Genomic DNA, 15,253 nt, shown 5'->3' with positions numbered 1-15,253 from the left:
TGAAGGCTGCACGGAGAGAGCCTGGACATAAACGACTGTCTCAGGCCACCGTCACCTGAAATGGAAACGTGCTGGAATTGAAATCAGATAGGGGCGGGGAAAAAATCAGCACCACAAATCACACGAGTGCTGCCATGATTAGGGAAACGAACCCGCTGCCCTCAAAAGAAATACAGGTTCCTGACCCTCCGCACCAGAGCCTCTCTGCCCGCTCCACGGCGGGGACACCTCGCCGAGAGCTCCCGGCCGCAGCCCACCAGCTGCAAATCAGAAATAGGGCCAAAGCCTCAATTCCCCATGTTTTAGGGTCACGGGTTCAGCCCCACGAAGGCATCCCAGCACCCAATCCCCAGTCTCAGCCGGCACGCGCGGCGCCTGCCGGACCTCTGGGCATCTCTCGGAGGATCAGGACACGTTTGTGCAGCCTTGCAGAGACAAAAAGCCTTGCACAAGCGCCGCAGGCTTTTGTGCAATAAAAATTCGTTGTGTTCCCCCGTGCCCCTTTGCGCACCCAGAGAATCATCATTCTGATTTTGGAGAGGTTTGCGTTTGCTCAGAGCTGGCTTGAAGCAAAGCGGAGACTGGAAGCGCCCAGCACCCCCGAGCAGCAGGCACAGGGCAACAATTAAAAATCCCAAAGCAGCACAGGCTCTCCTATAAATAGACCCCGCTGTGGTCACGTTGCAAAGTGCGCAGGTCACCTGGAGGTGTAAGAACCACACAGCAGATCAGCAAACTGCCTATAAATACACACACGGGGGGCTGGGGACCGCTTCAGCTCCTCTTGGGCAGGTTTGGGATTGTCCAAGTTCCCAGCCCCCCAGTTACAGACCCCACCAGATGCACTTTTACTCCCTTGAAGACGCATCATCCCTGATGACACAGCCGTGCTATGTTTTTATACACTGCTACCCTTAAAATCATTAAGTTTTAATGTGGGGAACAACCCATTTCCTGATGTAATTTATTCCATTTCCTTCATACACTTCATGGTACGTGCCCCGGTATTTCTTTCTCCTACTGCTGCAACACGCAGCGGCTGCTGGAGATCCTGATTTTCATCCCACTCCCCTAAAGCATCCTTAGGGTGAACGAGAATTACGCCTGTCCCCACTCAACTGAAGAACCATATCAAGAAAATAAATGAATTATTGTGCTTATTGAATGAAGGCAAAAAAACATCCACTCCAGAGGCAAGGATGCTGATTGCTGGTTCAGTTCAGTTTAATAAACCTCGAGATTTAAGGGTTTCTTGGAGGCAGCTGCAGGGGAATGGTGCTGCTCTCCCCAGCCTCACTTGTGCCAATCCCCTTCCAGCCCGAACCAGGGCTGAGGGGGGATTCCAGCACTCCAGGCAGCTTCCAAGCCCCGGGACAACCACTCCGGGACAACAAGTGCTGGAGATATTCCTCAAGGGATCTTCTAGTGCCCTGTTACCTCGCTAGGTCAGGAGATTTCTAGCTCGAGGACCGGTTACGGCACCAGGGTCCCCGCCGGCACCGCGCTCACGTGTGTGTGCGCACGCTTGTCCGAGCTGCCAGAGCTGAATCACCAGGCAGAGGACGGAGATGAGGTTGAACAGCCTATTTTATAGGGATGCAGCACTAAAAATCGAGTGAAAAGAGGCAAGGGATTGTCAGGTGTAGCCAGGAAATTAAAGCTCCTCGATAACGTTGCACGGAGGTAACGAGGCTCGATTTGGGAAATGACTCCTGCGGTTACGAGCCCAAAGCACCACCGACAGCGCCTCTGCTCGCTGACAGGGCTGATCTCAGAGCACGGGTCCTAACCGGCACGTCACTCGGCAGGCTTTAATGAGTCTCCTGGATTAACGGATCGCGCTTAAATGGAACAAGAGCGGAGCAGCAAGCACGGAGCAGAGGCTGCGCCGTCCCTGGCACTACCTGAAGCCTGAGGGGGGCTGCGCAGGCTGGGCACGCTGCAGCGCCTGAGAACTCCTCGCTTTCAGGGCTAAGAGACAGCTGGACTGCAGAGCAAACAGGAGAGCAGGAAAGCCACATCCTCGCCCTCTTAAATCTGTGCCTGCGTTGACACAGGCGGGATGAGAGGTTTACAGGAAAAGGCACTTCACCGACAAAAGCCTTTCCGGCCTCAGGTAGCAGCTGGTCCCTTCCGCGCCCGTGCGGGCAGCGCGGGACGCACGAGGCATCGCGGCACAGCACGCACGCTGCAGCGGTACCTGCGGGGCACAGACACCGACGGTGCCAGCCCACACCTGATGCCGAGCAAGCTCAATTTGTGCCGTCCTCGTCCACCTGCGCCACCGCTCGAGGGGGCTGAGCGCTCCCCCACGTCTCACCGAGAGGGAGACGACGGAAATATCGCCGTGGCTCTCCTGCGACTCCGGTATCCGAGCAGACCGAAACAGAAGCTGGGAGCGAGGCTGAGCCCTTCTGGACACGCTTCGCTCGGGAGCACGTTGGCTGCAGCCCAGGAAATGAGGAGGCGCTAAGGAGAAGCCACGAAAGGCGCCACTAGCGCGGAACGGCAGGCAGCGGTGCGAGGTGCCAGGAGCACGTCACACGCAGATGTCCTCTGCGGAGAGGGCCGCTTGCTTCCCCTCGGCACGGCGCTCCCGGCTTTCCAAGCGGCCGTGGAGGCAGCTCGTGCCTCGGTGGGCGGATAAAGCAGCTGCCCGTGCCTGCCAGCAGCTCTCACGCACATCACAGCTCTGTTCAACCCGGAACGAAACAAAGGACACAGCTCCCGAACGCTACCCCAGCCTTACTCGGAGCAGCTGTTCCTCAAGGGCCCAAAACCTTTGACAACCTTCCAGCTCCAGCTGAAGACTTCTCCGCTCCGAAGGGCGGCTGAGCTCTCCGAAGACCCACCAACACCCCAAGAGAACCTAAGAAAAAAAAAAAATAGAAAACCACCCAAGGAATTTGGGAGCCGTTTTGCTGGTGTTGCCGCAGTCTGGTTTTCCTCCTCCTCCTCCCTATTAGTAGCTGATAATAGTAACTGATAACTGATGGGTAAAAACAGGCTCTGCTCCTCCATAAAGGAGAGCAAGGTTCTGACCAGGATAACAGGGGCACGAGCCTACGTTTGAAGGAGGCTGTTTATCAGTTCGAGGCACTGTGTGCCCCGAATTTTTATAATTTTGAAGCTCTGGGTGTATAAATCCACATTTAGTCACGACCATAAAAACCAAGCACAGAGCCCAGCCTGACGAGGATGGCCAATAACGGCTCGAAATGCTCCGGAAAGGAGCATTAGGAGGTTTTTAGATCAATACAGACATAGCCAGAGGCGTTCCTCATCAAGGCCGGCTATTAACATGCAAAATGAATTGATGCCTTCGCAGCGCCGCCGTTCTCCGGGCCAAGCACGGTGTGAGCGTGTCAATGTTACTACAAATGCAGCGGGACCCCCTAAAACCGGCAGCCGTCCCATTTTGCAGAAGGATCCCCGTGTAGGAGAAGTTGTAACGACTTAACGAACCTCTCGGCTGCACACGCGAGGCTCCGGCTGAATATTACCGCGATGAATCACGACGGGCTCCACGGCCGGAGAGGTTTACGCGGCAGCGCTCCTTCGCGGCCCCTGCTCCTGCTCTGGGAGGAGGGAACAAGGAGGAAAATTACGGGGAATTTACAGCAGCAAACCGCCCCCACAAGGGGCACGGGGGGCTCCTGGGGAGGAGAGCTGCCCCTCGGTGCCGGGGCTGCTGGCGCAGAGCTGGGGCTGGAGCTCGGTGGGCAGGAGGGCGAGAGCAGAGGGCTCTGTGGGGCTGGGACCCGTTTCCTTCTGGGTTCTGCAAAGCCCCTGCTGCAACGCTATCCCCAAGCCACACCGAGCTGCAGTTTTCTGAAATACCTCACTATATCCCAGACCAGTACATGGAGGCTTCCCCACCAGCTGCGCAGCAGAGAACAGCCCCTAAAGGCAGTGGAAATGGCACCAGCTGCTGCTCCCCGAGCAAGCGCTGCGCAAACCTGCCACAATTTCAGAAGGAACGGGGCAAAGCGGGGATTTTCTGCCTGGAGGGACACAATGAGATGACAGAGGCAAGCGATAGCCGCACTGCTGCATCGTACAATTCAACAATTCAACTCATGTCCTCTCTTTTTATTGCTCTCTAAGAGGTTTTGGCTCTTCTTTTATCTCAACAGCTCCTTTCCTTCCTTTCATCAGAAGTTTATTACATCATTACGGGATTTTAACTGCCTGTGCCCTGATGAAAGAGACGCTGCATGGACAAGGTCTGCTTCTTCTCTCGTACAGTCGGCGGCAGCAGCCCCGGTACAAAATAATTTCCTTTGTAGTTGAAAAAATGAAACAGAAGTGGACAAAATGACAGCCTCAGAAAGGAGGCAGAAAATTAAGAGCAGAGACTGTGTGATGCTACCGAAACGGGCCCAGAAGTGGGGTCTGGGGGCAGTGCTGGGGCTGGCACTGGCGGCGCCACCAGCACACCTGCCTGTCCTACCCAAGAGCCTCCCCAGCCAAAACATCACGGGAGCCTCGGCCAGAGAGGCCTGCACAGCACTGCAGCTCAAATTTAAGGAAAAAAAATAGAAATTTTATGTAGCAAGGCATGTCCGTGACGTCCCCAATCAGCACGGCTCATTAAAGTAAGCCGTTTAATGAAATTTCATTTCTTAACTACACTATTTCCAACACCAGCTTTTTTCCCCGGCTACTGTTCCCATCTGGGTTCACTTACTGAACATCTGTGCGGGAGCACCACAGTGCCCTTTCCTAAATCTCGCCCTTCCAAAAGTCAGCCAAGCCGCTAAAGCAAACGTTGCTACCCCTGAATATTCGGGACTGAACCGCGTTTGGAGCCAGATGTGCACCACGTGGGTGCACCGCCGTGCCCTGGGGCGGGCGATAGCTGAAGGTGCTCCCAGCCCCTCGCTGCCACGAGATTTAGCCTTTTCCTCCAGGCACCTGCCAGCCACTTTGCGGTAACCTCCTCCGCCACAACGCGCCTAGAAAGCATTTCCTTGGACGCAGGAGCGCTCTCACCTGCGGTACAGCAGCAGGAATATTAAAGCGAGAGCGAGGGAGGCTGGTTGGGAACAGCGTTGCCCTCCCACTCGGCTCCGTAAGCTGATTTGGAGCGACGTGAATCATCCCGCACCAGGGCGCCGGGGAAGCGACGCGCCTCGCTGTTCAATATCCAGCTTGTGGAAGCGTGAGTCACGGCTCGGATTGCGAGGCGCGATGCCGTATGTAAATCCTTTCTGAGAACTACCCAAGCACACCGCGCACGTAGCTGCCATTTAAGGGGCCAGACGCAGGCTCCCAGTCCCGCAGAAATGCCAAGAGACCGCAGCCTTCGGCGAACCTGCTCGAAGTTTTTCCCCCGGTTGAGCGGATCCGAGTGCGCCGAGATGCCTGAGCCCTGGGTGAGGTTGCGGGGTGGGGGCGGCTCGCAGCACCCCGCTGCCGGCGGCACAGCCCCGTCCCCTCTCCGCGCACCAGTCACAAAGCAAACGCGCAAACAAACCCTCCTCACCTTTATCGCAATCTGTTCCAAGGGTGGGAGAAAGGAACACAGATTACGTCCGCTTCCCGGCCAGGTACAGCAAAGACAAGGCTGGATTCACTTAGGTTTGTAGCAACGAAAGCCTAGCGGTGACCCCAGTCCCTAAATACCGAGTCTGGACACACATTTTCACAGCAATTCACGCCAAACCCGCCCATACTCCATTTCGCACGGACACATGCGTTACTCCGTGCACCCAGGAGAAGTCAGCCCCCGGCACCTCCCGTAAAATCCCGTTCGGAGCCACATCGGCACCTGCAATCGGGTGGCAAGGAGGCCGTGCTCTGCCCCACCGCAGGACAGCATCCCCGGGGAGCCCCCGGGAACAGGCAGGGCACCGGGCACAGCAGCAGCCTGCGGGAGGGAACCGGGGGCAGGAGGAGCAGAACTGCCCCGGCCGCGCATCCGCAGAGCAGAGGGAGAGAGCAGGAGAGCAGGCGCCCAGCCCGGGCTGGATGGCGCCGTGCCTCCCCGCTCCCCGCAGCCTGCACGCGATGGCAAACCAAGGGATTCAAGTGGTGGGGAGGAACAGAGCCACCCCAGACACGCTGCTGAGAAGAAAAGCAGCATGATTTTATTTTTTTTCCTCCCAAAAGAATGGATATGGGATAGATCTAGCCATTGCATTTCCTCCATCTCCCTTTCTACGGGTCTAAACCAAACCTTCTCGCTTGTTGGTTACCCTCAGCAGCTACACAGGTCCCGCTAACCAGGCACGACCGCAGTCGCTTCTGCTCTCTCACAGCCAAGTTCAATACGTCCAAATCTCCAGCAGCAAAGACACACAGGGCTCTGGGGAGCCGCGTTTTTACGCTTCCTCCCCTCCCTTCAACAGCAGTCCCCCTGCTCCTCTCCTCACCGCCATCCCCAGGCAGTAAAGACAACCGCAAAACAATGCCGCTTTGGGATTTTTTTGTTTTGTTTTGTTTTCGCAGCTTTAGCGATTTTAAAACACGTAAATATGAAGCAAGGGTCAATGATTCAGCAGTGATTAAGTATGAAACATTCCAGTTAGTACCCATTAGGCTTGGAAAATACCCATTATGTTCCCAAAGCATTCCCAAGAGCGCAGCCAAGCAGAGCCCAAGCTGCCTTCTTGGAAGGCCTGATGTATCTTGTGAAAACACCGACTTCATTTCGGTAAGCAAAAGAATAACAAGAGACGATAAAAGAATTAACGTATTGTAGATTCTTAATACCATTTCCCCAGAGAGTGGAAAAACAACTGAGCCTAATGGAAATTTTCTGTTCTCAAAACCATTTGCACTGTTATTGTTTGCAACTGTGAGAGAAGAAGAAAACATAAAACCCAGCAGTTTAACTTTCTGAAAAATCACAGGGCTACCTACTTTTTTCTTGAAGAATAAAATTAAAACGCATCTGGGCTGTAAAGTTTCCACCTTACAAAATCACAAATAACCTACAACAGCCTTACAGACTGCAGGGCTAGAGCAGCCTTCAAGCGTGAGCTTGTCCCAGGAGCTACGAGACGTCACGGACCTGAAGCCCGCTGAGTCTAGCACAGAACTTCCTTTCATCCCTTTGGAAAGCTCCAAGCTGATATTTCAGATCCTGAAGAATCCTGAGGATTTGAAACACTTTATGAAACATGCAATTAAGCAATGCAGTTAAATAACAGAGCCTGGTTGCATCATTCTTTGCAAGAAGAAGGATCATTTCTGCGTCTCAATCTGCTCCCAATTATACTCGAGATATTGTAAACTGCTATTTTAGTTTCTCTCCAACCAAGAAAAAGCAGAGGAGCAATAAGATTAATTCATCAAATTACATTTTCTTTGTCTACTGAAAAGCTGCCGTTAGGCAGCAGGCTAAGAACCGTGCTGCCTCCGAGGCAGGCAGCGGGGCGCGACGGGGGCCGCCACCGTCCCCCACGAACACCCCGGAGCTGGGACACCCGACAAGGCGCCACCACCTCGAGCAAGAAGTTCCTTCTTTAAAAGCTATCTGAAGAGGAGATAGCTGCCAACAGGACATTTTATATTCCACGCTTTGGCAGCTAAAATTCTATTAACCTCTAAAAATAAGGAGTGATGGCACGATGGCCGGTCCTCATCTATAACTGGGGAGGGCCACCGAAGGTCAGCACTGCGGGGCACCTTCAAGGTGGCATTACTCGGAGAGGGCACGGTTACTGCTCGCTGCACCCACGCTCCAAATAAACTTATTTCAAGATAAGCTGACGATTTCATTTCCCTGGTGAATGAGATATCTAATTATCAATAATTCACAGGCACAGACAGACGTGCAAGTGGTTTTGAGAACCGAAGGAGAAACAGAAGTAATGACTCCAGGAACGAGAGCCAGCACAGAGACAGATCCAGAGAGGGGTGAGGAGGCGCGCTCCGCATGCACGTGTCAAAGCCGATCTAATTTCAATCACATACGTTACAGTCTAGGTGCCAGCTTAACGGGGTATTTTCCCCCGCACACTCTGCGGTTGGTATATGACAGGATGCTTGCCTGGATGGTGCCCAGCTCTACCTATCCGGATGGACAACTCGCTCTCGTAGTCCGGGCGAGAGGCAGGGTCGTGCTCGTATTTCTCTTTCGCCGCTCGTGGGTCGTAGCTCAAGGCAAATGCCGCGTGGGGGGGTCCGCTGAAACCCTGCAATGCAAGAGACAAATTCAGGCTTTCCCCGCATCTTCCCCGCAGCCTTCTCCCAGCCCCATCCTCAGGGAGCACCACGATCAGATGTTATGTGCACAACCACGGTGTTATTTCAGCGGAACCTGGACAGAGGCGCCTATGAACTTCAGTCTCGTTTGGAATATGTTCCTGTGCCATTCGTAATCCCAAGAAAACGGAGCGGAATGGCCAAAACCAACACTGCCCAGCTACGCGTAACGTCTGCAGGGAACTGGGCAGCAACCTGCAGCGAGAGGCATCCCACGAGCGAGTCCTGCCAGCCTGGACACGGCTCACGAGAACCTGCTGCGACTCAAGGACGTGCCAGAGCCTCCAACTGCATCGGCCAAAGGAAACCTGCAAGACACCAGCTCTGCCCTCCCCAGGGCGCTGGGACACGCAGCGGGAAGATCTGCGGTGCTGGGTGCCCCCAGGCTGCTCAACCCAAATGCAGCCCAAAGTTTCCGACCCCTGGCAGGGCTGGGGCGTTTCCACCAGCACCAGGACGGATATCTGGATTGTGCCCGGTGCCACTGGCCAGGAACACGGGCTTAGGTGCTGGGCTGCTGGCAACAGAACAAACGGACGTGCCCCGAACAGCTAGCGGCAGTAACGGGAGACTCGTCGGGTAAGGTCACGTTAAACAAAAATAAAGGTTAAAGATGAATAACTAAACTGTCTATTCTCCCATCATTTGCATAATATCGTCTGACCAGCACTATTAATACTCATGACGGATCTGCTGCCTGCTCTCTCCTGCAGTTTAATCAGGGTGCTTTCACCTCCTTTAACCCAGCACCTGCACGAGGTGCTCGAGGCTGAACCCGCCGGCAGAAGGGAGAGACTGCCCGGGGAGGAACTGCACAGCTCGCTTCAGCAGCTGGAGGAGCTGAAATACAGAAATACGGGCTTTATCCAGCAAAACCTGGATGGTTTGTCACCGAGAAAAAAGATGGGGATTTCAGCATCACGACCCAACTGGGCTCAGACGGGAAGGGACCAAGAATGAAAGCTCCTGGGCACGTCCTGCTGCTGGCACCCCTGCAGCTTGGTCTCCTTGTGCTCCTGAGGAAATACCAGGAAATACCAACACCACACCAACCTGAGGAGAAACAAGGACAGGCATCTTATTAAAGATGCTACAAGCACCGTGACGGCAGCTTTGCATGCTTTGTCGCCACCAGATTCGTGGCTTCCCCCAGCCCAAAGGCCTCTCCCCTGGGTCTTGTCGGCACAGAGGGGCACAGCCAGAGCCTGCAGCACTCTGTGCACGACAATAACCCAGCGAAGGGGATAAGAAATCTCTCGTACGAGCCCAAGCAGGCTGGCAGCATGCAGAGTGCCCTCTGTTACCATCACACAGCTACAGCTGGAAACAAGCGGGCTCCTCCTGAGGTCGAGACCACTTGCCCCAAAGTTTGCAGCCCTGCAGAAAAGCCGCCACCAGCTCCGTGCCGCGCTCTCGGCACACCGCGCGGTCACCAACGTGGTCCCCAGGGATGTGCTTCCACGGAGGCAAACCTGAAGACATTTTGGATTTCTGTTGTACGGTTAAGTCACCTCCCCGTTGGCGGGCACAAACACACAACTCCATCAATTTGGAAAAATATTAGTGACCTTCAGCGAGGCACGCGATTTATTCCAACTGTGATTGCTCTGAGTCATTTCAGTCCGGTCCCTGCATGAGTCCCTTAATTGGAATGTGTCAGTGGGTTAAAAACGCATTAGGAACAGAAGAGGAAAGTCAACCCACATTAATTAGTTCACGCCACTAATTAGTATTAACTGAAATAACCACGGGGGCTGATTATTTCAGAAAGCCTGATGCAACGAGAGACTTGGACAGGAAGACCTGGAGAGCTTGGAGGAAAACTATTCTGGGACAAGGGAGTCCCCACCGTGCTCGTTTCTGTTTGCAGAGCTACAGCAGGAAGGTCGTTAGGTTTCCATAGCCCTTTTTAAAAAAATAAATAAATAAAATAGCTCTTTTTTTTTTTAAAAAAAAGCATCCTTGCAGACAGCAAAGAAAACCCCACCCCACGCAGCACTTGTCTAAGTAGGCACAACATGCTTTTGCTATCGAAAAGCCAGAGCAATCCTGAATTAATTTGTAGGGAGACATGCCCCTCTCCTGTTAGCACCCCGGGTGACACAGCAGTCACCGGGGAACTGATTTCCTCCTCCTCTGGTCAAACACCCCGGAGCTGCCCTTATCGATGGCGCACCACCCGGCACAAGGCAAGCTTTCACGGCCCTGCCCTCTCCTCCCACACTGCCTCCGCCCTGCTCTCGGCAAGCTGTGCCGTGTTAAATACCCAATAAATCAATCGGGGCATCCATTTCCACCTTTGCACATGCCGCCCAGCCGAGGAGGTGCTCGAGGTCCCGCAAGGCAGGAGGCAGCAGGAGGCGGTGCCGTGCCTTGCGAACGGCAAATCCAAACGGTGCCTCATCCTGCTCCACCATGGCACTCACCACCCCAGCCCGGACCCTACCAGTGTACCAGGAATATTTGCTGCCACCCGCACAGACAGGGGGCTTTGACCCCCCTGGGTTTAAATCAGAAGGTGTTTTCCCCTGGGGGAGCAGTCGGTGGGTGCGGGGCCCCCGCGCGAGGCAGAGTTTTGGAGAACAAAGCGGCCGCTGCCCTCGCCATTCCGCAGCCCTACCCCTGCACCCCGCTTTGATCAAAACCGAGCACGTATCTCTACTTATATGGTCAGCAGCGCTAAAAAGGGACGCACTTCAAAGTAGGAGCAAAGCAGCCAGCTGTAAAACTGAGATATTTGGGCAAGCAACTCTCTGAAAGACAAGAAACAGGCGTGTGCGCATCTATCTCTGCTAGGGCCGGGCCGGCGCTCCTGCGGGGCTGCACGTAGGTGCTCAGGCCGGAGCAGAGCAAGGCCCAGAGGTGGCGTCAGCAGCAGCGACCTGGGGGAAGCCAGCCCAGGCCTCCAGCTCCTGGCCCACAGGGCCAAAAAGCCACCCCGGCTGGAGACCTGAGCGCAGGACTCATCCTCCTGGAGGCAGGCTCTTCCCAAAGTGCCCCGTGCCAAGGACGTGCAAACCCTCCTCCCGACCCCCGCTGTATGGGACCGGCTTCTCTCCTTTTTCGTGTTCTGCCTTCCGCAGGGCAAAGGGATAAAACAAAAAGGATGAAGCATCTGCTGGCTTTTAGATGAAGCAAGAAAAGCCCAGCCCTATCGGCCACGTCCTTCCCCAGGGAAGCGGCAGTGAGGAGAGGAGCCCCTCGGCGGGGTCAGGCCCTCCTCGGATTCCCCTCACTGCCAAGCCGGCCTCCTGCACAAGCTGCTGGCTGAGCTGAATTTAAACCGAAAGAGGAATGACAAGCGGGTGACACCTTTCAGAAATAAGCTGCTCTTCCCCACCCGACGAGCGAGAATAAATGAATAAAGAACTCGGGACGACAAGCCCCGATGCTCCGGCTGGGTGCGGGTCGCTGAGCGCCCAACGTGAAGGTGCTGCGGAGGCGCACGGCTCGGGGAAGGTCGGAGACACGGCGCTTCCAAGTCACTCTTGTCCTGGCTTTTCGCCCAGCAAGCATCCTGGCAGTCCTGCAGCAGGCTCCTCCAAGCCCGAGGAGACAAAGACGACAGCCCACCAGCTAACAGCAGAAAGCGTTTCGAGGGGGAAAAGGAAACGGAATGAATTGTACCACCTTATTTCGTGAATAAATAACGTTGCGAACTCGTCCAGGAGCTAACACAGAGAGGGAAATAAGAGGCAGCAATAAGCCACGCCGCGATGGTGCCCGGAGGCTCTCATTTCACGCTTATTAAAAGAGAGAAAGTGGTAACAGAGCGGAGGCCAGAAAGCGATAAAAGGAGAAGAACAAAGCAGGGCGGGGAGCCAGGAGAGACGGGGAGAGCTGGCACATCTGCAGCCCCGACGGACACGGGGCGGTCGTATCCTGCCTGCACCTCGCTCAGCTTTGCTGCTCCTGCACAGCACCAGGAGCGGTACAAAGGCTGTGCAGCAGCAGAGCCACACGTCTCCACCTTCTCTCAGGCAGATTAAAGGATGCATAGTGAGAAACGTGAAATAGGGTCAGGTAGAAAGGACAACGGCTCCCTTTGAAAGCGCTCAGTTATCAGAGAGGGAACTTCCAGGGGAGCTCAGCTGGCGGGGCGCAGAATCCCCCCGTCCTGTGCCTGCAGCACCTGCTCGCAGCCCACTGAAAGCTAACACGGGGTGAATTGCCAGGGGTGGCTGCGCCCCCAGCCCTCCCTTGGCACCCACCGATGCCCATCCGACGGGACATCGGCCGGTCACACCGCTCCCGAAGTCACCCCGAGGTGTCCCAGGGGTTGTGCCACCACGGGGCGCAGCACCTGCGGCAGTCCTGCTCACCGCCTACACTCTGCGGAGCCCTGCTCGCTTAAAAATGCATTAAAAAATAAATAAGCCGACGGCCACCTGGCTCTATCGATCCCCGTCTCAGCGTCGTGCCAGGACAAACACGGAGCCAGGGCTCCTCACAAAGCACGACGCGCCCCCGCGCTGCTCCGCAGGGACCTCAAGTCACCGCTAACCGGGGACGGGCGCTGCCTGAGGCTGGGGACGTGCCTGGGGCTGGGATTTGGTGCTGCCAGGAGCCTGCCTGCCTCCAGGAATGTCCCCAAAATGCAGTCAGACTGCTCCGAGGTCTCCAGCACAGCCTCGGAGCCTGTCGGGCACAGCATCCCAAAACCAACCCAGACGAGCCCCTCCTCGAGGGAGGCAGAGTTATCGCAGCCAGCGTTGACCCGGCACAAGGGGACGGGGCGAGGGGAGCTATCGGCGGGGACACGAGGAGGCCTGGAGCCGCAGCTCCTTCCCAAAGCCAGGGACCGCTGGCAATCCGCCACTCAAAACACTGAAACCGACAACCCGAGCGCAGCCTTAAATACTCCCTGCCACGAGAGAGAGAAAAAAAAAAAAAAAAAGAAAAAAAAAGCCTTTCTCAACCCTGAAGTGGGTGCAATCGTATTTATCATTGGCAGCAGCTGACGCGCAGCTTCGGGACATAAGCAAACAGCTCGCCCTCGTCGCCTGGCAGCCCTGGGGAGCGCAGCCCAGCTGCTCGGGGTGGCAGCGGGTTCACCCCACACCCCGCGGGATCTCCTCCCCGGTGCTTGCAGCAGCAGCACCCGAACCCTTTGCGTTACAGACGGCATCCCCCGAGCCACTTTTGGCTGCGGGAGCGGGGCCCGAACAAGCCGGGGGGTACCCGTGGACAGCAAAGCAGGGGCAGCTTGCTGCAGCAGGCAGGGAAACGCACCGTGCCCCCGTGCAGCAAGCGGGGCCACCAGGAGCAGGAGCAAGAGCAGAGCGAGGCCGTCCTCACCAGCTGCCCCCTGCAGCGGGGTAACAGTGCTTAAAGCGAGTCAACGCTGCCGTTCTCTGCCACAAAAGCCCTGCATTACGCCTCAAATTACCAGCTGCTCGCTAAGACACTGAATTTTTCCCCCCCACCACCACCGCCCCTGGAGCAAGGGCTGCAGCTCAGCAGCTCTGAAGCCTCCACCCCGTGCATTTTATGGCGTTTTGTTACCTCCGGGGTCTCGCTGCAGTTTCTCAAGAGGCAGTCCTGGAGCAGCGGGTGCTACCCCAACGCGTGGCCCCACCGCAGGCCCCAGCTCCGCTAGGGACAGGGAGCAGCCCCCGGGGACAGTGGCCAAGCCCCTGAGCCCTGCATCACAGCCTCACTTCATCACAGCCTCACTTCATCACAGCCTGGGCTTTCCGTAGCCTTCAGCCCCGTCCCCAAGCCCGCTGCCCTGCCCGGCACCCCCCTCCAGGGCACGTCGGAGGAAGGAGTTTAACGAGGGCCAGGGCGTGAAAGAAACCCTCCCCAGTAACCCCACATCCACAAAGCCCCGCGCAATGAAGACATCTTCGAGGCAAATTTATTTCCTTACACGAGATTAAGGGGGCGCCGAGCGTTTCAGGTACGTCTCGCTTCGCATTTTAATTCGGAGACTGCTACCGAGGGACCCGCGATAACGGCGGGACGGACAGGAAGGCATTTCTTAGCCAATTCTTCTCAGGCTTGCTAATGAGAGCCTGGTCAGCGCTGCAAAGCAGTCAGGTGTGGCGAGATTCCTTCCACTTCCCCCCAGAGTTCAACAAAGCCTCGTAAAACCTAAACCAGAGCACATGCAGTCAGGGGCAGGAATCAGAACCGTCCCTGTAAGTCTCGAAGAGATGCCAAATACAGTTTAAAGAGAACATGAGCTGCTCTAGAGAAGATAAACGCAAGGAAAAAAATAATGCGTGGACGACAGGGCACGTGCTCGCGTGCTCCTGGCAGGCACGAGAAGAGCTTGGGGTCTACGAACGCAGCCCAAAGCCCCACTCCCAACCGGCAGCTCCCATCCCAGCGGGGATCGCCTTCCTCACCTCGCCACCAGGGCTGGGAGGGAACGGCTTCTCCCAGGCCTCGCGCCGCGCTCCTCGGTTAAAGTTGGAGCCCCCGGGAAACCCAGCACCACCAGCTTGTTCTGTTCGGGGCCGAGCCCAAGCAGATCCAGGCTTTCAGCCTCGAATAAAAGAGCTGGACCATGCCCCGAGGGCCTGACCCCGCAGCACGCCGACCCCGCAGCGCTCCCCGGGGCCAATTTGGGAGCTGGGCTGCGGGAGCAGCTCCGACCCCATCCCCACTGCCTTGTGCCGGGCTCACCAAAACACTTCCCGGAGCCGCAGCAGCCGGCGCGGGGGGAGGCCCGGGGCTCCCTCTTCCCACGCAGAGCATCTTCCATCTGGCTCCTCCGGCACCGCGTCCTCCCACGGCCCAGCAGCCGCGCCTGCCGCAGCCAGCCCGTAGCTATGGCAGCGCTGCTGCGGGAATTGGAAAGGAGAGGTTTGTCCACAGGCGCACACACACACACAAAAAGAAAAAAAAAAAATAATCAGCGTTTTCACATCGGGTTTGCTCCGGCAGCGCCTCGTGAGCCGGTAACACCGAGCTGGAAGGCGCTGCCCTTACGGAGCAGCCGGCAGCAGCGCGACACCCAAACTTTCCCCTAATAACTGGGAGCAAGGCAGCCGGGTACCGGTTTATCTCTAACTGACGGAATATCACTGCA

General features: G+C 56.2%; 1 protein-coding gene across 6 annotated transcripts in view; it reads right to left on the bottom strand.

Moving 5' to 3' along the window:
• Positions 1-15,253, bottom strand: part of SLC39A11 (solute carrier family 39 member 11) — an 87,217-nt gene that overhangs the window by 52,183 nt on the left and 19,781 nt on the right. For 3 of the 6 annotated variants that reach the window (XM_080561087.1, XM_080561085.1, XM_080561083.1), the window contains one exon: positions 8,000-8,144. In XM_080561087.1, coding sequence (XP_080417213.1) covers positions 8,000-8,144 — 145 coding nt within the window. Of the gene's footprint in view, positions 1-7,999; positions 8,145-14,847; positions 15,094-15,253 lie in introns of those variants that run through there. The other 3 variants (XM_080561086.1, XM_080561084.1, XM_080561088.1) reach the window with 2 other exon arrangements.

This window comes from Anser brachyrhynchus (assembly GCF_964034855.1).
Source record: "Anser brachyrhynchus genome assembly, chromosome: 18".
In the NCBI taxonomy this organism is placed as follows: domain Eukaryota; kingdom Metazoa; phylum Chordata; class Aves; order Anseriformes; family Anatidae; genus Anser; species Anser brachyrhynchus.
This window is presented reverse-complemented; position numbering and strand designations above follow the sequence as displayed.